This window comes from Entelurus aequoreus, linkage group LG08, assembly GCF_033978785.1.
Source record: "Entelurus aequoreus isolate RoL-2023_Sb linkage group LG08, RoL_Eaeq_v1.1, whole genome shotgun sequence".
Classification (NCBI taxonomy): Eukaryota; Metazoa; Chordata; class Actinopteri; order Syngnathiformes; family Syngnathidae; genus Entelurus; species Entelurus aequoreus.
This window is the reverse complement of record NC_084738.1, coordinates 73,466,054-73,491,830: the sequence shown is the minus strand read 5'-3', so window position 1 is coordinate 73,491,830 and position 25,777 is coordinate 73,466,054. Positions and strand designations below refer to the sequence as shown.

General features: G+C 40.1%; 1 protein-coding gene across 3 annotated transcripts in view; it reads right to left on the bottom strand.

The window, feature by feature from the left end:
* Positions 1 to 7,526: 7,526 nt before the first annotated feature.
* LOC133656290 (protein TANC2-like) overlaps positions 7,527 to 25,777 on the bottom strand; it is a 255,231-nt gene continuing 236,980 nt past the window's right edge. For 2 of the 3 annotated variants that reach the window (XM_062057295.1, XM_062057293.1), the window contains 8 exons: positions 25,637 to 25,760; positions 23,471 to 23,646; positions 23,256 to 23,388; positions 18,341 to 18,370; positions 10,655 to 10,746; positions 10,431 to 10,577; positions 10,261 to 10,361; positions 7,527 to 10,192 (listed from right to left, as the gene is read on the bottom strand). In XM_062057295.1, coding sequence (XP_061913279.1) covers positions 8,161 to 10,192; positions 10,261 to 10,361; positions 10,431 to 10,577; positions 10,655 to 10,746; positions 18,341 to 18,370; positions 23,256 to 23,388; positions 23,471 to 23,646; positions 25,637 to 25,760 — 2,835 coding nt within the window. In that variant the 3' untranslated portion in view covers positions 7,527 to 8,160. The remainder of the gene's footprint in view (positions 10,193 to 10,260; positions 10,362 to 10,430; positions 10,578 to 10,654; positions 10,747 to 18,340; positions 18,371 to 23,255; positions 23,389 to 23,470; positions 23,647 to 25,636; positions 25,761 to 25,777) is intronic. The other variant, XM_062057294.1, reaches the window with a different exon arrangement.

Below are 25,777 nucleotides of genomic sequence, written 5' to 3'. Positions count from 1 at the left end.
TATTAATATTATTATTTATATTATACATATATTGTGTATTAATCAGCTTAATTAATTCATGTATTTAGTAGGTTAAATTTTAGTGTTAGGTCAGAAAGGTAAAAAACCCTGACTTAAAGCATGAAAAAATACCCGCTTTATTCAAATGAGAAGTTTATTATAATATTTATTAATATTATTATTTATATTATACATATATTGTGTATTAATCAGCTTAATTAATTCATGTATTTAGTAGGTTACATTTTAGTGTTAGGTCAGAAAGGTAAAAAATTCCTGACTTAAAAGCATAAAAAATAGCCACTGTATTCAAATTAGAAGTTTAATAATTAATTATAATAATTATTAAAATTATTATTTATTTTATACATATATTGTATGTATAAAATTAATGCATTTATTTATGGGGTTACATTTTAGTGTTAGGTCAAAAAGGTTAAAAATCCCTGACTTAAAGCATAAAAAAAATAGCCGCTGTATTCAAATTAGAAGTTTACTATAATATTTATTAATATTATTATTTATATTATACATATATTGTGTATTAATCAGCTTAATTAATTAATGTATTTAGTAGGTTCCTTTTTAGTGTTAGTTCAAAAAGGTTACAAATTCCTGACTTCAAGCACAAAAAAATAGCCGCTGTTTTCAAATGAGAAATGTAATAATTAATTATTTAAGTATTTATTAATATTATTTATTTTATACATATATTGTTTAATTACTCAGCTTAATTAATGCATTTATTTAGGGGGTTACATTTTAGTGTTAGGTCTTTTGAGTCTTCCGTCAAAAACCTTTGCTCAACGTGCCGTGTCAACTTCTTCTTGTTACTGTCAGTCATTTATTTGTCCAATTGCCATTTGAACTCCATTTCCTGTCATTTCCAATTCTACATCCTGTGTGGTGAAGAAGGGAAAACATTTCAATGTATTCATATTTCATTGCTCAAAATGCCTTGGGAATGTCTGGGCTTCTCTGCTTAGGCTGCTGCCCCCGCGACACGACCTCGGGTAAGCGGAGGAAAATGGATGGATGGATGGATGGATGGATGTCTTGAAGTGAAACGTTTTTTAAAAAAACCCAGAAAAAAACAAACATGTCCAGTTTCAGTTGGTAACCATTTATAAATAATATCCCCCCCTAGATACATTTGTACTGTACATCTTACAATCAGTTAGCATGAGATAAAAACACATTCTCTTCAACTTTTGTCTTTTTTTTAATAGTTATTTCATTTTTATTTATTTTTTTCTTTTTTTTTTCTCCTCACAGCGATTTGAAAGCTCACGTGTACAGACAAGAGAACTCTGCTGAGCAAGAAAACACCGGAAGGAAATGATCATTGGATGATTTACACCAGGGGTGCCCACACTTTTTTAGCAGGCCAGCTACTTTTTTAATGACCGAGTCCAGGTGATCTACCTCATAAATATATAGAGCGGAATACATTTTAGGTCAGGAAAAAACACAGAGGCAACATCATCCCTACAAGCCTGTTTCAGGCTTGTAGGGATGATATAGCCTAACGTGTGTGTGTGTGTGTGTGTATATATATATATATATATATATATACATATATATATATATATATATATATATATATATATATATATATATTAGGGCTGCAGCTAACGATTAATTTGATAATCGATTAATCTGTCTATTATTACTTCGATTAATCGATTAATAATCGATAAAAGAGACAAACTACATTTCTATCCTTTCCAGTATTTTATTGGAAAAAAACCCAGCATACTGGCACCATACTTATTTTGATTATTGTTTCTCAGCTGTTTGTACATGTTGCAGTTTATAAATAAAGGTTTATTTTTTAAAAAAAAACTATTTTTATAATCGATTTTAATCGATTTAATCGATTAGTTGTTGCAGCCCTAATATATATATATATATATATTAATAATAATAATAATATATTTTATTTGTAAAAAAAAAAAGCACTTTACATTGAGTAGACAACCTCAAAGTGCTACAGTGTATTAAAAAAAATAAACTAAAAAAAATAAAAATAAAAAGATAATAATAAAAAAATAAAAACGTGTGTGTGTGTGTGTGTGTGTGTATATATATATATATATATATATATATATATATATATATATATATATATATATATATATATATATTAGGGCTGCAACTAACGATTAATTTGATAAATCGATTAATCTGTCGATTATTACTTCGATTAATCGATTACTAATCGATAAGAGACAAACTACATTTCTATCCTTTCCAGTATTTTATTGAAAAAAAACAGCATACTGGCACCATACTTATTTTGATTATTGTTTCTCAGCTGTTTGTACATGTTGCAGTTTATAAATAAAGGTTTATTTAAAAAAAAAAAAAAAAAAAAAAAAAAAAAATTTAAAGCCTCTGCGCATGCGCATAGCATAGATCCAACGAATCGATGACTAAATTAATCGGCAACTATTTTTATAATCGATTTTAATCGATTTAATCGATTAGTTGTTCCAGCCCTAATATATATATATATATATATATATATATATATATATATATATATATATATATATATATATATATATATATATATATATATATATATATATATATATATATATATATATATATATATATATATATATATTAATAATAATAATAATAGATTTTATTTGTAAAAAAAAAAAAGCACTTTACATTGAGTAGACAACCTCAAAGTGCTACAGTGTATTAAAAAAATAAATACAAAAAAATAAAAATAAAAAGATAATAAAAAATTTAAAAAAAATTTAAACTAGAACAGCCAAACAGCTAAAACTAGTATGCATATATCTAAAAAAAGGGTTGTTTATAAAAAAAAAAAAAAAAAAAAAAAAGGGTTTCTAAGCCTTTTTTAAAAGCTTCCACAGTCTGTGGTACCCTCAGGTGGTCAGGGAGAGCGTTCCACAGACTGGATATATATATATAAACACATTTATATATAATATATATACATGTATATCTATATATATATATACATGTATATATATTTATTTCTAATTTATATGTATTTATTTATGAAAGATGTGTTGTTTAACATGTTAAAGGTGTTTCATGAAAAATAAAATCATGTTTATTAACACATATAGATTCCTTCCTTTCATGAAGACAAGAATATAAGTTGGTGTGATTGTTGGAATCGAACAGTAGTGATGATAACCTCCACTTTTCTGTCCAATACCACGTGACAGTTTGTCCGGCTTCCATGCTCCTTTTTTATGCACTTGACAAGAAATACAAACTCCGTAGCTTGTTAGCTTTCTGAGACTCTTATTTTGGTTAGCGCGGGCAGGACGGAGCGGCGCTTTTATTGTGAAGACCGGAACTGTGCGGTCGGTCTTGAGAGTTTTGACAGCGGCGGCACTTCGGCGTTATTGGCGATGTCCGTGATACAAAATGAGGATTATTACGATCAGGCTTTGATCGTCATAAATGTTGTTGGTGTCCCCCCATTAAATGTGCCCCCCCCTCGATTTTCCTCTGATGTACTAATATTTTATTCTGTGGAGAATGCAGATATGTTTAAGAGTCCTTTCTCTATCCATAGCCATGTTTGAGCAGCTAGTACTTTTCCTTTGTATATTCTACCAGTTTCTTTTTTGCCTGTTTAGTGTCTTAACCCTTGGAATGTGAAATACAACACCCACTCTTTTCCTTATCAGTGTTGCGAGGGGGAGAGCCGGGGGGCTTTCTTTGTGTGCAAGGAGTTGGCTTTTCCGTTTGAACGTCAGCTCAACTACAGCAGCCGACTTGAATGTATTGGTTAAGCTGATCTCCTGAAGCTTTAGTAAAACTTGAAAATATTCCAATTCTGTCTTGATGGTCCTTCTTGCTCAGCATATATGTCATCGAAAGTACTTGGGATTGACCAGTAACTTAGATTCCCTGGGAGGAAGAGCTGGTCGACGCAACAATACTTAGCATCATCAACAACAAAATTTGTGAATTTGGACTCATTTGATTAATTACAAAAAAAAGCTAGTAGTGGATACATCATATTTCTGTGCTGCCATTAAATGTGTCCCCCTCCTCTATTTTCCTCAATTGATGTGTTTTATTCTGTAGATACTTAGCATCATCAACAACAAAACTTGTGAATTTGGACTCATTTAATTACTTACAAAAAAATTAGTAGGGATACATCATATTTCAGCATATTTCTGTGCTGCCATTAAATGTGTCCCCCCCTCTATTTTCCTCAATTGATGTGTTTTATTCTGTTGATACTTAGCATCATCAACAACAAAATTTGTGAATTTGGACTCATTTGATTAATTACAAAAAAAGTTAGTAGGGGATACATCATATTCCTGTGCTGCCATTAAATGTGTCCCCCCCTCTATTTTCCTCTATTGATGTGTTTTATTCTGTAGATACTTAGCATCAACAACAACAAAACTTGTCAATTTGGACTCATTTAATTAATTACAAACAAAGTTAGTAGTGGATACATCATATTTCAGCATATTTCTGTGCTGCCATTAAATGTGTCCCCCCCTCTATTTTCCTCAATTGATGTACTAACATTTTATTGTGTAGATACTTAGCATCATCCACAACAAAACTTGTGAATTTGGACTCATTTAATTAATTACAAAAAAGTTAGTAGTGGATACATCATATTTCTGTGCTGCCATTAAATGTGTCCCCCTCCTCTATTTTCCTCAATTGATGTGTTTTATCCTGTAGATACTTAGCATCATCATCAACAAAACTTGTCAATTTGGACTCATTTAATTAATTACAAAAAAGTTAGTAGTGGATACATCATATTTCTGTGCTGCCATTAAATGTGTCCCCCTCCTCTATTTTCCTCAATTGATGTGTTTTATCCTGTAGATACTTAGCATCATCATCAACAAAACTTGTCAATTTGGACTCATTTAATTAATTACAAAAAAGTTAGTAGTGGATACATCATATTTCTGTGCTGCCATTAAATGTGTCCCCCCGTCTATTTTCCTCAATTGATGTGTTTTATTCTGTAGATACTTAGCATCATCCACAACAAAACTTGTCAATTTGGACTCATTTGATTAATTACAAAAAAGTTAGTAGGAGATACATCATATTTCTGTGCTGCCATTAAATGTGTCCCCCCCCCTCTATTTTCCTCAATCGATGTACTAACATTTTATTCTGTAGAAACTTAGCATCATCAACAACAACAAAACTTGTCAATTTGGACTCATGTTATTAATTACAAAAAAAGCTAGTAGTGGATACATCATATTTCTGTGCTGCCATTAAATGTGTCCCCCTCATCTATTTTCCTCAATTGATGTGTTTTATTCTGTAGATACTTAGCATCATCAACAACAACAAAACTTGTGAGTTTGGACTCATGTTATTAATCATATAAAAAGTTATTAGGGGATATATTATATTTCAGCATATTTCTGTGCTGCCATTAAATGTGTCCCCCCCCTCTATTTTCCTCAATTGATGTGTTGTATTCTGTAGATACTTAGCATCATCAACAACAACAAAACGTGTCAATTTGGACTCATTTGATTAATTACAAAAAAAGTTAGTAGTGGATACATCATATTTCTGCATATTTCTGTGCTGCCATTAAATGTGTCCCCCCCTCTATTTTCCTCAATTGAGTTTTATCCCGTAGATACTTCGCATCATCAACAGTGCATTTGGACTCATGTTATGAATCACATAAAAAGTTAATAAGGGATGCATCATATTTATAATCCTTGACATCGCTAATAACGCAGAAGTGCTGCCGCCGTCTGAACAAGGCACAGAGCTCCGCCCCCAAAGCTCGCTCCCACGGTAGGGGGGGGGATGTACAGAATATTTCAGGGATACCGAATTCCGCACGACAGCTGTTGAAATAAGTGTTTCTCGCCTTCCTGTCGGTCGTTTTTTCTTAACAACGATCTGGTCACCTCACAGGACCCCCGGGTGCCGTGGACGTCAATCAAGCGACCAAAGTGAAGATTGACGATTGCTCATTTTTAGGTCTAATTTTTTTGGAATGTCTGGCTGGCGATTGCTGAAAAATGTTGATTATGTCTTCCTGTTCATAAACTTCTTCAAAAGTTCTCGTCATCAGACCATATTTGGGGTAATTTAGATGGAATTGTTTTTTACCTGACATGTTTGGACTGTCATCTGCGGTCTTCTTCAGAAGGGTCACCTGACCACCGGGACCTGTTGCTATCAGCTGATCTTATAGGCGTGGCCAACCAGGCAGACCCGTCAAGTCTACCTGGTTGCCCCCCCCCCTGCCCCCCTCGATGGTTAATGGAGGAGGGACTCCCAGGTATGCTCCCTCATCCCGATCGATGGAGCCGCCTCCTTAGTCCAATCGCCTCCTTAATCCAGCGTTTGAATTTGTTACTTTCTGTGCCGATGATTTTGCCGTTGTCCCGGTCAATTTCTGATTTTAGGGTTTTTAGGCTTCTTGTAAACCTTCCGGTTGTCTCTTTTTCGCATTATTTCGTCCTTGTGTCGAATGTCCTCCCTGTTTTCGCCCACGTATGATTTTTTTTTGCATGATTTCCACGGGGTTTTGTAAATAACATTGCATCGGACTGACACACCGGATCGGTTCGCAGACGAGTGCGAAGCGACCGGGATGAGAATCAGCACCTTCCCCAAGTCCGAGTCCATGGTTCTCGCCCGGGAAAGGGCGGAGTGCCATCTCCGGGTTGGGGAGGAGATCTTGCCCCAAGTGGAGGAGTTCAAGTACCTCGGAGTCTTGCTCACGAGTGGGGGGAGAGTGGATTGTGAGATCGACAGACGGATCGGTGCGGCGTCTTCGGTAATGTGGACGCTGTATCGATCCGTTGTGGTGAAGAAGGAGCTCTCAATTTACCGGTCGATCTACGTTCCCATCCTCACCTATGGTCATGAGCTTTGGGTTATGACCGAAAGGACAAGATCACGGGTACAAGCGGCCCAAATGAGTTTCCTCTGCCGGGTGGCGGGGCTCTCCCTTAGAGATAGGGTGAGAAGCTCTCCCATCCGGGGGGAACTCCGAGTAAAACTGCTGCTCCTCCACATGGAGAGGAGCCAGATGAGGTGGTTCGGGCATCTGGTCAGGATGCCACCCGAACGCCTCCCTAGGGAGGTGTTTAGGGCACGTCCGGAAGACCCAGGACACATTGGGAAGACTATGTCTCCCGGCTGGCCTGGGAACGCCTCGGGATCCCCCGGGAGGAGCTGGACCAAGTGGCTGGGGAGAGGGAATTCTGGGCTTCCTCGCGACCCGACCTCGGATAAGCGGAAGAAAATGGATGGATGGACCGACACACCCTCCGTGATCGACCTAACGGGCACCCCTGATTATACTGTACATGTTTCTGCTTGAGGAGAATAGAACATGCATCAGAGTATTTACAGCTAACACACACACACACACACACTCTCGAAAAGCTTCATAGGAGAAGACCAAATTAGGTATGATACACGTTGCGCCTTCATCTCGGAAAAGATAAGTGGGACATCTCCGGTACCAGGTGGAACTCCCGTCAAGATATTCATTAGAGGAGCAAACTTGTACTTTTAATATCCATCCATAACTCGTAGATTCAATGTACAACTTGTGCTAGAAAGTCTATACATCTTCATTACAACCTCTTTGTTGTCGCCGCTGATGAGACATGGCCGCCCGCCCGCCTGCGTCCGCTTTCGCCACATCGGACGAGAAAAAAGAAACAAACCGGGGACAGGACATGACAGTACCCCCCTCCCGACGCGCTAAAAGGTACATTCATGCACGTCCTGCCTTGTGCAGAGCATAAACCACCGACTCCAGGTTGGTCCCTGGGTCCTCGCGTCCGCGTTCGAGCAGCAGCAGGGGGGCGGCGCGAAGGCAACTATGCTTCCTTTGATCTCTATGTACAATATATAACTTAAATATAAATACTTGTGGAAGTACTGAGTTGCTGAGACTATAGAACACCGAGTATTGTAGAACATCGAGCAGAGCCTACGAGCAACCGTGGTTAAGAGCACACTTTGAAAGAACACCAGATGAAGAGTCCCCCGTTTGTTTTGGAAGAAGAGCACGGTCGTCAGTCGGAACCTGGAAAGTTTTACTAGATGAAGTCAAAGTGTAGTCCTTTATGTTTAAAGTCCATCTTCCCGCCGGCCTAAAAGTTCCCGGGGTTCCGATCACACGTTGGATTCCACAAACGGTCTCTTTGGTTTGATGGGGGAGCTGGGCCCTTGGCTGCGGGAGTCCCGGGAGAGTTGGCGGTACATGTTGTCCTGGTAGGCCTGCGCCACGGGCAGAGTCCTGGCCACCTTCACGTCGGGGTAGGTGGGCACCTGGCTCACCCGCTCCAGGATGTCCCCCGAGCCGCGCGAGCCGTTGGCCAGCTTGCCCAGCGAGGGCGGCGGAGTCTGGGAGTAGTAGTCCTCCTCTAGAAGGTGTCCGTTCTGTGCGTTGTTGGTCTTGTTGTAGTAGGCGATGTTGCCCAGAGAGGTGGGGGGGCTGTAGGTGGAGCCCTGCTGCACCAGCTGGCCGGGCGAGGTGGGGCTGATGGCCAAGTCCATGGACGTCATCGCCCGGGGCCGAGAGGGCTGATGCAGGTACTGCTGAGTCCGCGCCGTCTTGTCTATGACGCCCATGAAGGGGGTGTTACGAGAACGCTGCGGCTCGCCCTGATACAGCCCTCCGCCGCCCTGCGGGGGAGATATGGGGGAGATGTCCTCGCAGGGGCGCTCGTAGGCAGCCTGCAAGGGGATCTCGGACGGCCTGAAGCTTGGCGCTAAGTTGGAGGTGGACCCCGTGGAGATGTTGTTGCTGGAGGGGGAGAAGCGCAGGCCAACGCTCTGGGAGTGGATGAGGGGCCTGGGCGGGGCTATGTGCGGCTTCATTTCGCTGGTATTGGCACTGACGGGACGTCTCACCATGTGCGGGACCTCGGGGGAGCCTAGTTGACAGGGGGGTAATGCGTTGGCGCGCTCCAGGACGTGCTCAGAGACCGGGTAGTAGGCGGCGGACTGGCTGCGACTTATCTGAGGCGTCTGGCTGTAACGCATGCCGGCCGGAGCCCCGCTGCTGGCGCGGTAGGCAGAGGAGGGGCGCTGGGGGAGCTCGTCCTTCAACAAGCCCGACTCCATGACCCCTCCTCGGCCGCCGTGCTGACAGAGGGCGACAGAGCTGAGGCCAGCCTGCACCTGGGACATGGAGCGCCCGTCCAGGGAAGGCTGGTACACCAGTCGGCTGTCCACGTCCATCGAGCCGCCCGGGTAGCGCCCCCCCATGGAGTGGCCCATCTGGCCCCCGTAGCTGCTGGGCTGGTTTGTGCGCACAATCTGGGCGATGGAGGGTTGAAGACGAAGGCCTTGGGCTTGGTGGTGCTGGGACGACAGGGAGGGCTGCGAACTGAGCTGGAAGGACCGCTGGCTGCTCATCTTGGACAAGGGGGATTTGGGGCGGCCGGGGTGTTGCTCCGTCTGGTAGCGCACCGGCGAGCCAGACTGGGACCTGTAAAGACAAACACTCTCCACGGGTGGGCTGGCTCTGTACTGGGCAGCCCGACGCAAAGGGGAGGGTGGCGGGCTCTGACGGTCCATCCCCTGGCCGCCCATGGGGGGCGGGCTAAACCGGTAAGACGGCTGGTGCCCCGGGGAGGTGTTGGGGGGACTGTGTCGATAGTGGGAGTTGTGATGCGTCGGGGAGAGGGAGGGCGGAGTGGTCTGGTAGGAGCCGCGGGTCGGGGAGGACATGGAGGATGAGGTGGGGTGGTACTCGTAGGGTTGGCCCATGGGAGAACCTCCAGCTAGGTAGATCTGATCTGGGAGTGTGGGGGACAGCGGGGGGCTCTGAATGATTGGGAGGAGGGAGGGGTTGGCGAGGGACTCAGGTGGGGGCAGGCCCATTGACATGGCCTCCAGCTCCTGCTCCAGGTAGTCCTCGTCCTCAAAGAGGTCCTGTACGGGCTCCATGTCCTCCAGACGGGGCTCGGGGGGCGGGGGGAGAGGCATGGAGAGGGACAGGGAGTCCTCCTCTTCCGGGGGAGGCGTGGGCGGAGGGGAGGGGGGCGGCTCCAGCACCAGGTCCGTCTGCTGGTGCTCCTCGCCCTGGCTCAGCAGGAGACACTCCTCCTCCACGCGCTGGAGCAGCCGCTGGATCTCGCGGTTGTTGGGGCACTGCCTCATGGCTTCACTCAGGTCCTCCAAGGCTTCGGGGAACTGCCTGCAAATCGGTGGGGATCACAACGTGAGCGAGGGCCGAGTCACGGCGCGGGAAAACCGAGACCCTACCTGCTGCTACGCTTGGCCCGGGCCCTGGCGTAGTAGGCCTCGTAGGATTTGGGTTTCAGCTCCAGAGCCTTGGTGGCGAACTCCTCAGCCATCCCGAAGTCCTGCACGCAAAACAACACCACGTTCAGCAGACGTTTGACCGCTTTCTCCCGGGTTTTCTGCGGACTCACGTTCATTTTCCTCCGACACCGGGACAGGTTGAGGAAGATGGAAACTTTGAGCTCCCTGAAAGTCTTGAGGTCCTCGCTGAAGCCTTCCCGCGGGAACTTTTTGAGGGCGTACTGATAGCGCTGTGCCGCCTCCTTCACCTTCCCCTTCTGCTGGCGGCGGGAGGCAGAAAAAAAAAGCCACATTAAGCGTTGCCGTGGCGACTTCGCCGGTGGGCGGGGCAAACCTTGTAGAAGCCGTCGCCCTCCTCGATGAGCTTGCTGAGCAGGATGATCATGATGTCGGGCTTGGAGGTGGCCATGGCCCATGTGGCCGGACCTGCGTCACAAAGGAGGACGGGGGTCAGGGGGAGGGGGGGGGGGGGGGAGGGGGGGGGGGGAGGGGGGAGAAAACCACAATGACGCACGACTGCGAGCATGGAGACCAGGAAGGAAAGGAAGGACACACACTAACACACAACATGAACAATAATGCATGTCGTAGATAAGGGTGTCCCGATACAACTTCTGATACCGATACTAATCCCATACAATATCGTACGTGGAATAGACTGTGTAATACAATAGTTCATGAAGTCAGATTGAACGATGCGGACACGTGTGTTACTGGATACTTTCTAATATGCTTTGGAGACTTTGTACGTGTAAATAACACTTGATTATGTCGACAAATGGGCTGTTTTATCGTTCACTGACTATTACGTGTGTCTAGCTTGTTTGCTATCGTGTGCGTAGCTGTTGTGTAGCTGCTAGCGCCGAGCGGCCCACAGCCTAGCATGTTTGTTTACCCTTTGTTAATGACTCGACTCAATTAGAAGGAATGGCCAATCAAGAAAAGACCGCACGTATCGGACATTTTAGGCGCAAGACGATATCAACTTTGACTTTTTGATGCTAGCGGACGGATATCTGACATCGATATCGGATCGGGACACCCCTAGCAGGACTCGAAGATGACCGTAATGTATGCCACCGGACATCTTGCGGATTTTCCAAGAGGAAGAGAGCATATAAAAATAATAAGCATATTTTTATACAACATATATAATATTAGTACCATATACAGTATATATATATATATATATATATATATATATATATATATATATATATATATATATATATATATATATATATATATATGTATATATATATATATATAAATATAAATATAAATATATTAGAGATGTCCGATAATATCGGCCTGCCGATATTATCGGCCGATATATGCGTTAAAATGTAATTTTGGAAATTATCGGTATCGTTTTTTTTATTATCGGTATCGTTTTTTAATTTTTTTTATGAAATCATTTACACTCATTCACACAAAAGGGTTGTTTCTTTCTGTTATTAATATTCTGCTTCCTACATTATATATCAATATATATCAATACAGTCTGCAAGGGATACAGTCCGTAAGCACACATGATTGTGCGTGCTGCTGCTCCACTAATAGTACTAACCTTTAACAGTTAATTTTACTCATTTTCATTCATTACTAGTTTCTAGTGCAGCGGAGCTCACAGATGTCTTCACGGACATCTTCAACACCTCCCTGAGCCAAGCTGCTGTTCCCACGTGCCTCAAAGCCACCACCATCATCCCGGTTCCCAAGAAGGCTTCCCCATCCAGCTACAACGATTACCGTCCCGTTGCACTGACGCCCATCATCACAAAGTGCTTCGAACGGCTAGTCTTGCAGCACATCAAGTCCATCCTCCCCCCCACCCTGGACCCCTACCAGTTTGCATATTGGGCCAACAGATCGACCGATGATGCAATCTCAACAGCCCTCCACTCAGCTCTCACCCACCTGGACACTAAAGACTCCTACGCCAGGATGCTGTTCATAGACTTCAGTTCAGCATTTAACACCATCATCCCACAGCAGCTGATTCACAAACTGGACCGGCTGGGGCTGAACACGTCGCTGTGCAACTGGCTGCTGGACTTCCTGACTGGGAGACCACAGGCAGTCCGGGTCGGCAGGTACACATCCAGCACCATCATCATGAACACAGGGGCCCCTCAAGGATGTGTGCTGAGCCCCCTTCTCTTCACCCTGCTGACCCACGACTGCACGCCGAAGCACAGCACCAACCTCTTCGTCAAGTTTGCGGACGACACAACTGTGGTAGGTCTCATCCACAATAACGATGAGACCGGCTACAGAGACGAGGTGAGCCAACTGGCCACATGGTGCGGTGACAACAATCTCTCTCTCAATGTAGAGAAAACAAGGGAGATTGTTGTGGACTTCAGGAGAGCGCACACCCAGCACCCTCCTCTGACCATCAACGGTGCGGTGGTGGAGAGAGTGAGCAGCACCAAATACCTGGGTGTGCACATCACAGATGACCTCTCCTGGAAAACCAACACTGCATCACTGGCCAAGAGGGCTCAACAGCGCCTCTACTTCCTCCGCAAACTGCGAAGAGCAAAAGCCTCAGCCTCCATCATGCACTCCTTCTACCGGGGCGTCATTGAGAGCATCCTGACCAGCTGCATAACTGTGTGGTACGGAGGCTGCACGGCGTCCTGCCGCAGGACGCTGCAGCACACAGTTATGCAGCTGAGAAGATCGTCGGTGCCCCCCTCCCCTCCCTCCAGGACATTTACAACACACGCCTGTCACGCAAAGCACTCCGCGTGGCAGGCGACATCACACACCCCTCACACGGCTTCTTCAGACTGCTGCCATCCGGCAGACGACTGAGAAGCCTCCGAGCTCGAAGCTGTAGGCTGAGAGACAGCTTCATCCATCAGGCTGTCAGGAAGCTGAACTCTCTCCCGGCCCCCCCCCCTTCTCACTCTGCCCTGCAATCTGATCTGAACTGTGAACTGAGACACTACACCCCCCCCCCCCACTCACCCACACACACACACACACACACACACACACACACACACACACACACACACACACACACACACACACACACACACACACACACACACACACACACACACACACACACACACACCATCTATCACTTAGCCACTTTACTCCGGACTCAAAATGCTGCTAACTGTTTTAACTGTTTACACTGTTTACATTGCACTTTGCACTCCCATCTGAATACTTGAATACTTACGTTGCAATACTGTATATACAATAGATAGATATTATAGATATTCTGGTAATATCTTCTTCCCCTGTATATTTTTCCCCCCCCTCATGCGACTGTTTAAATTGTTGTCTTTTTTATTCTTCTTTTACACTTTATATTTATAGACACCGTGGATGTGAGAGGAACGTAATTTCGTCCACCTGTATGTCCTGTACAAACAGTTGTTTGACAATAAAGCTGACTTTGACTTGACTTTGACTATGTAACTGTTTTTATATTGTTTTACTTTCTTTTTTTATTCAAGAAAATGTTTTTAATTTATTTATCTTATTTTACTAATTTAAAAAAAAAAGAAGTACCTTATCTTCACCATACCTGGTTGTCCAAATTAGGCATAATAATGTGTTAATTCCACGACTGCATATATCGGTTGATATCGGTATCGGTAATTAAAGAGTTGGACAATATCGGATATCGGCAAAAAGCCATTATCGGACATTCCTAATATATATATATATATATATGTATGTATGTATGCATACTCATATACATAGATATATATGCATATAAACATATATATGTATGTATGTATACAGTACATATATGTATGTATATATACATACGTACATATATCATATATATATGTATACATACATACATATATGTATGCATATATATGTATGTGTGTATACATATATATGTATGAATATATGTATGTATGTATACATATATTAAATATGTATATATACATACATATATAAACATATATACATACATATGCATTCATATATACATACATACATACATATATAGTACTAATATTATTATATATGTTGTATATAAATATACATATTATGTTATATATTTAATTATTATATATATTAATATATATAATATTATTAGGACTGTCAAAAATCATGAGTTAACTCATGTGATTAATCTAAAAAAAAAAAAAAAGATCACATTAATCAAGTAAAAACAAAGACTAATCACTCAATTTATTTTGACCCCACTTGACCTTGAATTTTCTCTGTAGTGCAAAAATGGCAAATTTCACTCCAAAAAAAAAAAAAAACAACCTTGACTGGACTTGAAATAAAAACAGCCATTTTTGGGCAGGGAAAAAAAGTCAAAAATGTTCCTCCATGACAAAAAACTGCATCCGTGTCTCTTTTTAAAAAAAAGTTCATTTCAACTACACAATAACCGATTAATCACGATTAATCGTGATTAATCACGATTAATCCAAATGCAGTGAATCTTTTGACAGCGCTAAATATTATACATAATAATATCGGTTTTGAGCTGTAAAATGTTTGAAAAGAAAATGTCTGCGGGGGCCACAACAACACGACAACATCACAACAGATGAAGAGGACGACGACGAGGCACTGTGGAGGGAAAAAAAGGTTTGGCTACTGGACATGAAACTTTGGGTGTGGTCCTGCTGGGAAGTGCCCACTCGGTTCTGACCCAGCCAGCAAAATGCAGCACAAAACCGCACATGACGGCACTTGTCACAGGGCAGGTGGGAGGACGTCCTGCTGTGTGTGTGTGTGTGTGTGTGTGTGTGTGTTCTTGTGTTTCTAGCCTTCTTGAGACATGAAGAAGGAAAAGTGTCTTCCATATGAGGAGGTGTGAACAAGTGATGACATAAATCAATAACATTGCATCTAATACAGTGGTCCCCAACCTTTTTGTAGCTGGGGACCGGTCAACGCTTGAAAATTTGTCCCTAGGACCGGGGGGGAGGGGGTGGTTATTTTTATTATTATTATATATTTTTTTTTTCCTTTTTTTTTTTCCATTAAGAAATACAATCATGTGTGCTTACGGACTGTATACCTGCAGACTGTATTGATTTATATTGACATACACACACACAATATGTATATATTGCGTTTTTTATGTTGATTTAATTTAAAAATAAATAAATAAATTTAAAAAAAAAATATATATATATATATATATATATATTTTTTTTTTTTTTTCCATTAAGAAATACAATCATGTGTGCTTACGGACTGTATACCTGCACACTGTATTGATCTATATTGACATACACACACACAATATTTATATATTGCGTTTTTTATGTTGATTTAATTTAAAAATAAATAAATAAATAAAAAAAATATACATATATATTTTAATTATTTTTTTTATTTTTTATTTTTTTTAATTTCTTGCGCGGCCCGGTACCAATCCGGTCCGCGGCCCGGTGGTTGGGGACCACTGATCTAATAGACAATGTCTCATTTGCACCCCTTTTAAAAGTGCTCCCCCTCTGGCCAACATATGAAATAACAAGTGTGTGTCAAAATTTGAAGTGCTCCCCCTCTTGTCCACATGTGAAATAACAAGTGTGTGTAAGACATGGAAATGCGCCCCCTTTGGCAAAAATGTATTAAAATAAAAAAAAACATGTATATAGGGACATACCGTATTTCCTTGAATTGCCGCCGGGAATATAGTATTCGCCTGCCTAGAATTACAGCCGGGTCAAACTCGTTTCGCAAAATAATTAGCGCATGCTTGGCACTTCCGCCGGGTCAAATATGAGTCATTAAATGACTTCCGCCTCCTGGTGGTAGAGGGCGCTAGTGATCCTTCTCGCGACTACCAGTACTGCAGAAGACCGGTACTGCAGAAGAAGACAACAAGCAGCAAACATGAGCAGCGATCGTTTGCTTGCACTTTTACCATGGAGGATTACATATCTACAATAAAACAGTTTTCTAAACTAGACTTTCAATAATTAAAAGAAGATCTCCAGAGACTTTTAAAACTGAAGAAAGATAAGGAAGACTGCCTTTGATCAGAAGCAGCTGCACATGGACACCATTTATAAGTAAAGGTAAGATCATAATAACGTTTTTTTTAATTAAATGTGCTTTTCATGATAAGGTAAGCGCCGGAGTGAGAAGAGGTTTTAAAATAATTAGCGCATGCTTGCCCATCCCGCATGCTTTTGGTAAGCGCAGGAGTGAGAAGAGGTTTTAAATTAATTAGCGCCCCTGCTGCTATTCAAGGAAATACGGTACTATAATAACTTGGAGTAAGTAATGAAGATTAAAAACCAATTACACACAAAAAAAGCATTATTTTTCTCACAATGTGTCGACTTTTTGTTTTTTTTTATAAAAAATTGGGAGCAATTTCTCATATTTTTTCTGTTTCTGTAAATATTGCAATATTTTCTCGTAAAGTTTGTACTTTTTTGATGTAAAATTATGACTTTTTAATGCAAAATGGTGACATTTGTCCGATAAAATTCTGCCAATTTTTTGGTTGTTTTCTTGTAAAATAGTGACATTTTTTAAGTAAAACTATGACTTTTGTCATCATTTTTTCCAAGTAAAATTCAGATTATTATTGTAATATTGCCAACATTTTTACGTTTCCTTACAAAATTGTGACTTTTGTCGAGTAAAATGACGACTCGTTTCATAAAATTGCCCAAATGTGAAGCTTTTCTCATAAAATTGCGACTGCTATTGAGTAAAATTCCAACTTTTATCATAATATTGCACACATGTTCAGTTTTTCTTGTAATATTTTGACTTGCGTCGAGTAAAATGACGACTTTTATTATAATACTGCCAAAATTCCACGTTTTTCTTGTGAAATTGTGACCTTTTTCATGTGAAATTCCAACTCATTTTTCACAAGAAGCTTTTTTATATTTGCATAGTATGTATATATTATTAATGTTGTAAATACACATCTTTATATATCTAGAAAGGCTGGTCCTAAAGAGGGAGGCATTTTTCTCAGCTCTCAAGAAGGTAACAAATACAAGAATGTGTGTGTGTGTGTGTTCTTGTATTTTGCTCCCCCTCGGGTCAACATATGAAATAACAAGTGTGTGTAAGAAATTGAAATGCGCCCCCAAAACTAATAAAACAATTTAAAAAAACATGTATATAGAGACAAACTGTAATAACTTGAAGTAAATAATGAAGATTAAAAACCAATAACAAACAAGAAATTCAAAAATAAAAATAATTCACTAAAAGCCGTCTTTTTCTCACAATGTGTCATCTTTTTTCTTATAAAATTGGGAACAATTTCGCATATTCTTTCTGTTTCTGTAATACTGCAATATTCTATCGTAAAATGCTTACCTTTTTAATGCAAAATGGTGACGTTTGTCGTATAAAATTCAGACTTTTATCGCAATATCGCCAATTGTTTGACTGTTCTTGTAAAATGGTGACAAATACAATTCAAATTATTATTCTAATATTGCCAAAATGTTAAAAGTTTTCTTATAAAATTGTGACTTTTGTCGAAATTACGACTATTTTCGTAAAATTGCCAAAATGTTGAGCTTTTTCTTGTAAAATTGCGCCTTTTATTGAGTACAATTCCAACTTTTATCATAATGTTGCACAAATGTTCAGTTTTTCTTTTAAAATGTTGACTTGCGTTGAATATTATATACACTATTACATATATATATATATATATATATGTAAAATGACGACTTTTATTATAATACTAGATGTAGGCATTTTTCGGAGGTCTCAAGAAGGTAACAAATACAAGAACGTGTGTGTGTGTGTGTGTGTGTGTGTGTGTGTGTGTGTGTGTGTGTGTGTGTGTGTGTGTGTGTGCATTCATTCCCTGCCTAAGAGACGCAAAGTGGTGCTGCCATGCACGGCTGGAGGACATGCTGCTGCCAGGGACTTCTACCTCCAGGCTAACGCCTACGAGTCAGTTTGTGTTTGGGAGCTAAGAGGGTTGGGAGGAGCACACGGACAACACACACACACACAGAGAGGAGATAGAGCTGTCAAAATGCCTGCTGGGGTGGGAGGTCGACAGCCTTGGCTTTACCTCGGGGCCGACTGGGCAGCGTCTGACATCCTGGGACCGCAGAGAGAGGCGGGGTTTGGAGGGGTTAAAGGTGAGGGGAGGGGCGGGGGGTGGAGTGTGTGGGAGTGCGGGAGGAGAGAGCGAGAGAGAGAGAGAGAGAGAGATGGAGAAATATAGGGATATAGAGCAAGAGACAGAGCGTGAGAGAGAGATGGAGATAGAGAGAGAGAGAGACATACACAAAGAGAGAGAGATCAAGAAAGAGAAAGGGTGAAAGAGAGATAGACAGAGATAGAAACAGAGAGAGAGATAGAGAGAGACACAAAGAAAGAGAGAAATAGAGAAAATAGATAAAGAAGGAGAGATAGAGACAGAGATAAAGAGAGAGAGACATAGAGAGAAATAGAGAGAAAGAGAGAGAAATATAAAGACATAGAGCGAGAGAGCAAGTGAGAGCGAGAGAAATAGAGACAGAGACAGAGAGAAAGAGGGCGAGATAGAGACAGCGAGAAAGAGAGAGAGAAATAGAGAGAAAGAGAGACAGAGACAGAGAGAGAGCGAGAGAGATAAAGAGGGCAAGATAAAGACAGAGAGAAAGAGAGAGAAATAGAGAGAAAGAGAGACAGAGACAGAGAGAGAGCGAGAGAGAGAGAGATAAAGAGGGTGAGAGAGAGAGAAATAGAGACAGAGATAGAGAGAGCGAGAGAGAGAGATAAAGAGGGCGAGATAGAGAGAAAGAGAGACAGAGAGAGAGCGAGAGAGAGAGAGATAAAGAGGGTGAGAGAGAGAGAAATAGAGACAGAGACAGAGAGAGCGAGAGAGAGATAAAGAGGGCGAGATAGAGACAGCGAGAAAGAGAGACAGAGACAGAGAGAGAGCGAGAGAGAGAGAGAGAGATAAAGAGGGTGAGAGAGAGAGAAATAGAGACAGAGACAGAGAGAGCGAGAGAGGGATAAAGAGGGCGAGATAGAGACAGCGAGAAAGAGAGACAGAGACAGAGAGAGAGCGAGAGAGAGAGAGATAGATAAAGAGGGTGAGAGAGAGAAATAGAGACAGAGACAGAGAGAGCGAGAGAGAGATAAAGAGGGCGAGATAGAGACAGCGAGAAAGAGAGAGAGAAATAGAGAGAAAGAGAGACAGAGACAGAGAGAGAGCGAGAGAGAGAGAGAGATAAATAGGGGGAGATAGAGATAGAGAGACAGAGCGAGAGAGTGAGAGAAAGAGAGAGAGAGAGAGAGAGAGAGGGTAAGAGAGACAAAAAGAGAGATATATAAATAGAGAGAGAGAGAGAGAGTGAGAGAGCGATAAAGGGAGATAGAGACAAAAGATGAGAGAGAGAGAGAGGTAGACAGTGAGAGAGTGATAGAGATAAAGATAGAGACGTAGAGATAGAGAGACACCAAGAGAGAAAGATATAGAAAGAAAGATGGAGAGAGCGAAGGACAGAGATAGAGATAGAGTGACACAAAGAGAGAGAGAGAGAGAAAAGGAGAGATAGTGAGAGAGTGAGAGAGATAAAGATAGAGACGTAGAGATAGAGAGACACCAAGAGAGAAAGATATAGAAAGAAAGATGGAGAGAGCGAAGGACAAAGATAGAGATAGAGTGACACAAAGAGAGAGAGAGAGAAAAGGAGAGATAGTGAGAGATTGAAATGGATAGAGGGAGAGAGAGAGAGAGAGGCGATGGAGGTGAAGAAGTGAGAGAGGAAAGAACAAAAGCAGCAGTGAGAAGCGAACATAACTTTGGCAAAAAGAAGGAAAAAGACAAAATAACAACAACTTGTCTGCGGGCAACCAAGAGAGAGAGAGAGAGAGAGAGAGAACATGCAGGAAAAGGGCGAGTGACAAAAATAGCGATGGCAGGGAGGTGACCTTGAAGGATGTGTAAATATATCAACCTTACAACTTTCACTTTCACTTTGGCTGTGAGCGCCACACCCATCCTTACTTTCACTTTCCATCTGGACTCCACCCCTGATGATGCCTTTCACCCATTCTTACTTTCACTTTCCATCTGGACTCCACCCCTGATGATGCCTTTCACCCATCCTTACTTTCACTTTCCATCTTGACCCATCCTTACTTTCACTTTCCATCTGGACTCCACCCCTGATGATGCCTTTCACCCATCCTTACTTTCACTTTCCATCTTGACCCATCCTTACTTTCACTTTCCATCTGGACTCCACCCCTGATGATGCCTTTCACCCATCTTTACTTTCACTTTCCATCTTGACCCATCCTTACTTTCACTTTCCATCTTGACTCCACCCCTGATGATGCCTTTCACCCATCTTTACTTTCACTTTCCATCTTGACTCATCCTTACTTTCACTTTCCATCTTGACTCCACCCCTGATGACGCCTTTCACCCATCTTTACTTTCACTTTCCATCTTGACCCATCCTTACTTTCACTTTCCATCTGGACTCCACCCCGGATGATGCCTTTCACCCATCCTTACTTTCACTTTCCGTCTGGACTCCACCCCTGATGATGCCTTTCACCCATCTTTACTTTCACTTTCCATCTTGACTCATCCTTACTTTCACTTTCCATCTTGACTCCACCCCTGATGACACCTTTCACCCATCTTTACTTTCACTTTCCATCTTGACCCATCCTTACTTTCACTTTCCATCTGGACTCCACCCCGGATGATGCCTTTCACCCATTCTTACTTTCACTTTCCATCTGGACTCCACCCCTGATGATGCCTTTCACCCATTCTTACTTTCACTTTCCATCTTGACTCCACCCCTGATGATGCCTTTCACCCATCCTTACTTTCACTTTCCATCTTGACTCCACCCCTGATGATGCCTTTCACCCATCCTTACTTTCACTTTCCATCTCACTAGCTAAAAAATGGTGCAAAAGTTTGAGAATTTTGGGCTATTTTAGAACTATGACTACGTCCATTCATTTGAATGGGAATTTCCTGGAAATTTGGGAATTTCTGGAAAAACTGTGAATTTTTGAAAATATTGATACTAGCACAATTGTCAGAGATGATATGAACGGGTTGGTGTTGGAATTTTCAAAATGGATAAAAAATGTTGACGTGGTAACAGTTTGAATTCGAATTGGTATTTCGGAATTCCTGGAATTTCGGGAAAACCAGAAATTTGTCCGGAAAAAAAATATAGAAGCATTAGTTGTCTTAACTAAGAGTAATGTTTTGAGGGTGGAATGGTCGGAAACAGTTAAGAAATGGTGAACTGTGAAAACTTTCCAGGAAAAGTTGAAAATATGGCTTTGGAAAAACAGGAATTTTGGGAATTTCTGGAATTGTTTGGACTTGGAAAATGGTAGTTTGATGGTCCAAGGTGAGTGGAGTGTGTGTATGTTGGAACGGTTCAAATCGTATAAGAAATATGGGATATGCATGGTGAAAAAATTCCTGGAAATTCCGGAAAACCAGGAATTTGGGAAAAGCGAAACATGTCGATATTTCGGAAGAGTAGTGTGTGTGTGGATGGTTGAAAGGTTGGAATCCGCAAAAAAATTGATGTATACGTCCATTCATTGGAAGGGCAATTTCCTGGAAATGTGGGAATTTTTGTAAAACTGGGAATTTTTGAAAATATTGATACAAGCACAATTGTCCTGGATAATATAAACGAGTTGGTGTTGGAATTTTTTGAAACAGTTGAAAAATGTTGACGTAGTAACAGTATGAATTCGAATTGGTATTTCGGAATTCCTGGAATTTTGGGAAATTTGTATGAAAAAAAAAAAATAGAAGCATTAGTTGTCCCAACTAAGAGTAATGTTTTGAAGGTGCAATGGTGGGAAACGGTTGAAAAATGTGGACTGTGAAAACTTTCCAGGAAGAGGTGAAAACCAGGAATACTAGGAATTCCTGGAATTGTTTTAGATTTGGAAAATGGTAGTTGGATTGTCCAAGGTGAGTGGAGTGTGTGGATGGTGGAACGGTTCAAATCGGAGAAGAAATGTGGGATATGCAGCGGATTGTATAATGCCCATTAAGTGTCAATGGGGGAAACATTCCTGGAAATTTCGGGAATTTGGGGAAATGGAAACCTGTTTTGCGTTCGATATTTCGGAAGAATAGTGTGTGCGGTTGAAAGGCGCAAAAATGTGAGAATTTTGGGCATTGTAGAACTATGAATATGTCCATTCATTTGAAGAGGAATTTCCTGGAAATTTGGGAATTTTAGACAAACTGAGAATTTAGAAAAATATTGATACTAGCACGATTGTCCTGGATGATATGAACGGGTTGGTGTTGGAATCTTTCGAAATGGTTGAAAAATGTTGAATCCGAATTGGTATTTTGGAATTCCTGGAACTTCGGGAAAACCGGAAATTTGTACGGAAAAAATATAAGCATTAGTTGTACCAACTAAGAGTAATGTTTTAAAGGTGCAATGGTCGGAAACGTTTGAAAAATGTGGACTGTGACAACTTTCCAGGAGGAGGTGAAAATAGGGATTTGAAAACCAGGAATTTGGGAAATTTCTGGAATTTTAATAGATTTGGAAAATGGCAGTTTGATTGTCCAAGGTGAGTGGAGTGTGTTGAGAAATGTGGGAATTGTGCATGTTTGAAAACTGGCGGATTCATTTTGAAAATGAAAATGAAATTCCTGGAATTCTGGGTAATCTGGGATATTTTTTAAATGAATGTATGAATATTTACAGCATGTATATAAAGCATTAATGGAGGTTTTTGGATTTTTTTTAGGCGGAATAGAGAGAATCTCATTGGCTCTATGCTTAGCTGACTTTTGCTAAAGTTTATTTATGCTTTAGAATGCATAAAAAAAAGGTGTGTTCTTGCCCTAGTAAGGATTGTGAGTGATCAAAAGTGCAGTTCCCCCAAAAAAAGGCCAATGACGGCGGCTTGAGACGAGCAGATGAGTGGTTTCTCATGCACGCCATGCTCCGCCACGTTGCGTCATCCCTCACCTATCTTGGCGCCTTTCTTCAGCAGGGCCACCACCACCGACGTGTTCCTGCAGCCCACCGCCCGGTCCAGAGGTCGCATGCCGCTGTAGTCCACGTGCTCGATCATGGCGCCGTGGTCCACCAAGAACTGCACCTGTAGGAGGAGAGGGGGTGTGAGCGTTTGCCACCCGGGGGGTGAAACGTGGCGTCTTCCTTAAAAAAAGGGTAATACCGACCACGTCCGAGTCGCCGTAGAACGCGGCCAAGTCCAGCGGCGTGCGGCCGTTCTTGTCGGCGTGGTCGGTGGCGGCGCCGCTCTCCACCAGGCAGCGGACGACGGGCATGTGGCCTTTGAGGCAGGCCCAGCTGAGCGACGTCAGGCCTTCCTTGTCCGTCAGCGACAGCGAGGCTCCTGGGAAATAAGAGGCGGGACTAAGTGTCTATCCTTTGAACCTTTGAAAAGCCAATTTGGTACTTTTATAGGCAACGCCGCCAAATTTGGTCGTGAAAACTACAAAATAAGAAAAACATTGCAGTCAAACAGCTGGTGTGTAAAAAGTGCAAAGTACTTAGAGTATAAAGACCTTGTAGGGCGCAACATAACACATTTAGCTTCCTGGACAAAGCTACTTCGTAATTAGACAAAATACCATAGCTAGCCTTGAGCCGCATTCAGCTAGTGACACATAAGTGACACATTTTTATATACTGTATATATATATATATATATATATATATATATATATATATATATATATATATATATATATATATATATATATATATATATATATATATATATATATATATATATATATATATATATATTAAGGGCTGTCTTAATAATATATATATATACATATTATTATTATATATATATATATATATATATATATATATATATATATATATATATATATATATATATATATATATATATATATATATATATATATATATATATACTTTTTTCCTACGCTTTGAACCCTGCGTCTTATAAAATGGTGAGGCTATTTTATGGATTTTTGTTCGCTAACGGCCACAATGTTTTGTGGGGTCAGAATAAATTTATCCATGATTAATGCAATAATTTTTTTGTGATTAATTACATGAGTTAACACATTATTTTTGACATTATTTTGATATATATAAATATATATATATATATATATATATATATATATATATATATATATATATATATATATATACACACATACATACATACATACTATTATTTATATATACATATTATTATTTATATATATATATATATATATATATATATATATATATATATATATATATATATATATATATATATATATATATATATATATATATATATATATATATATATATATATATATATATATATATATATATATATATATATAATTAGGGCTGTCTTAATAATATATATATATACATATATACTATTATTAGTATATATATATATATATATATATATATATATATATATACATACATATATATTATTAGGACAGCCCTAATTATATATATATATATATATATATATATATATATATATATATATATATATATATATATATATATATATATATAAATATATATATATATATATATATATATATATATATATATATATATATATATATATATATATATATATATATATATATATATATATACTTTTTTCCTATGCTTTGAACGCTGCGTCTTATAAAACGGTGAGGCTATTTTATGGATTTTTGTTCGCTAACGGCCACAATGTTTTGTGGGGTCAGAATAAATGAGGTGATTAATCTGCATTTATCCATGATTAATGCAATAATTTTTTTGTGATTAATTACATTAGTTAACACATTATTTTTGACAGCCCTAATAATATATATATATATATATATATATATATATATATATATATATATATATATATATATATATATATATATATATATATATATATATATATACACACATATATATATATACTGTATATATATATATATATACACACATATATATATATATATATATATTACACATTATTTTTGACAGCCCTAATAATAATAATAATAATATATATATATATATATATATATATATATATATATATATATATATATATATATATATATATATATATATATATATATATATATATATATATATATATATATATATATATATATATATATAATGGCCACAATGTTTTGTGGCCGTTAGCGAACAAAAATCCATAAAATAGCCTCACAGTTTTATAAGCCGCAGGGTTCAAAGCGTAGGAAAAAAGTAGAGTACAGTAATATTTATCAACACAAACAAAAGTATATAAAATTGATTGATACGGTATCTGAATTGGTGTTGGTTGAAATGTAAACCGTACCCATCCCTACTCTGGAACACGGACAAGTCACCTTGGGAGAGCAGGAACTCCACAGTTCCCAGGTGTCCCTCCGAGGCGGCCATCATGAGCGGCGTGCGGCCCTGCTTGTCCGCCAGGTTGGCGTCGGCGCCGTGCGCGAGGAGGATGTCCACGATCTGCCGCGGACAAACAA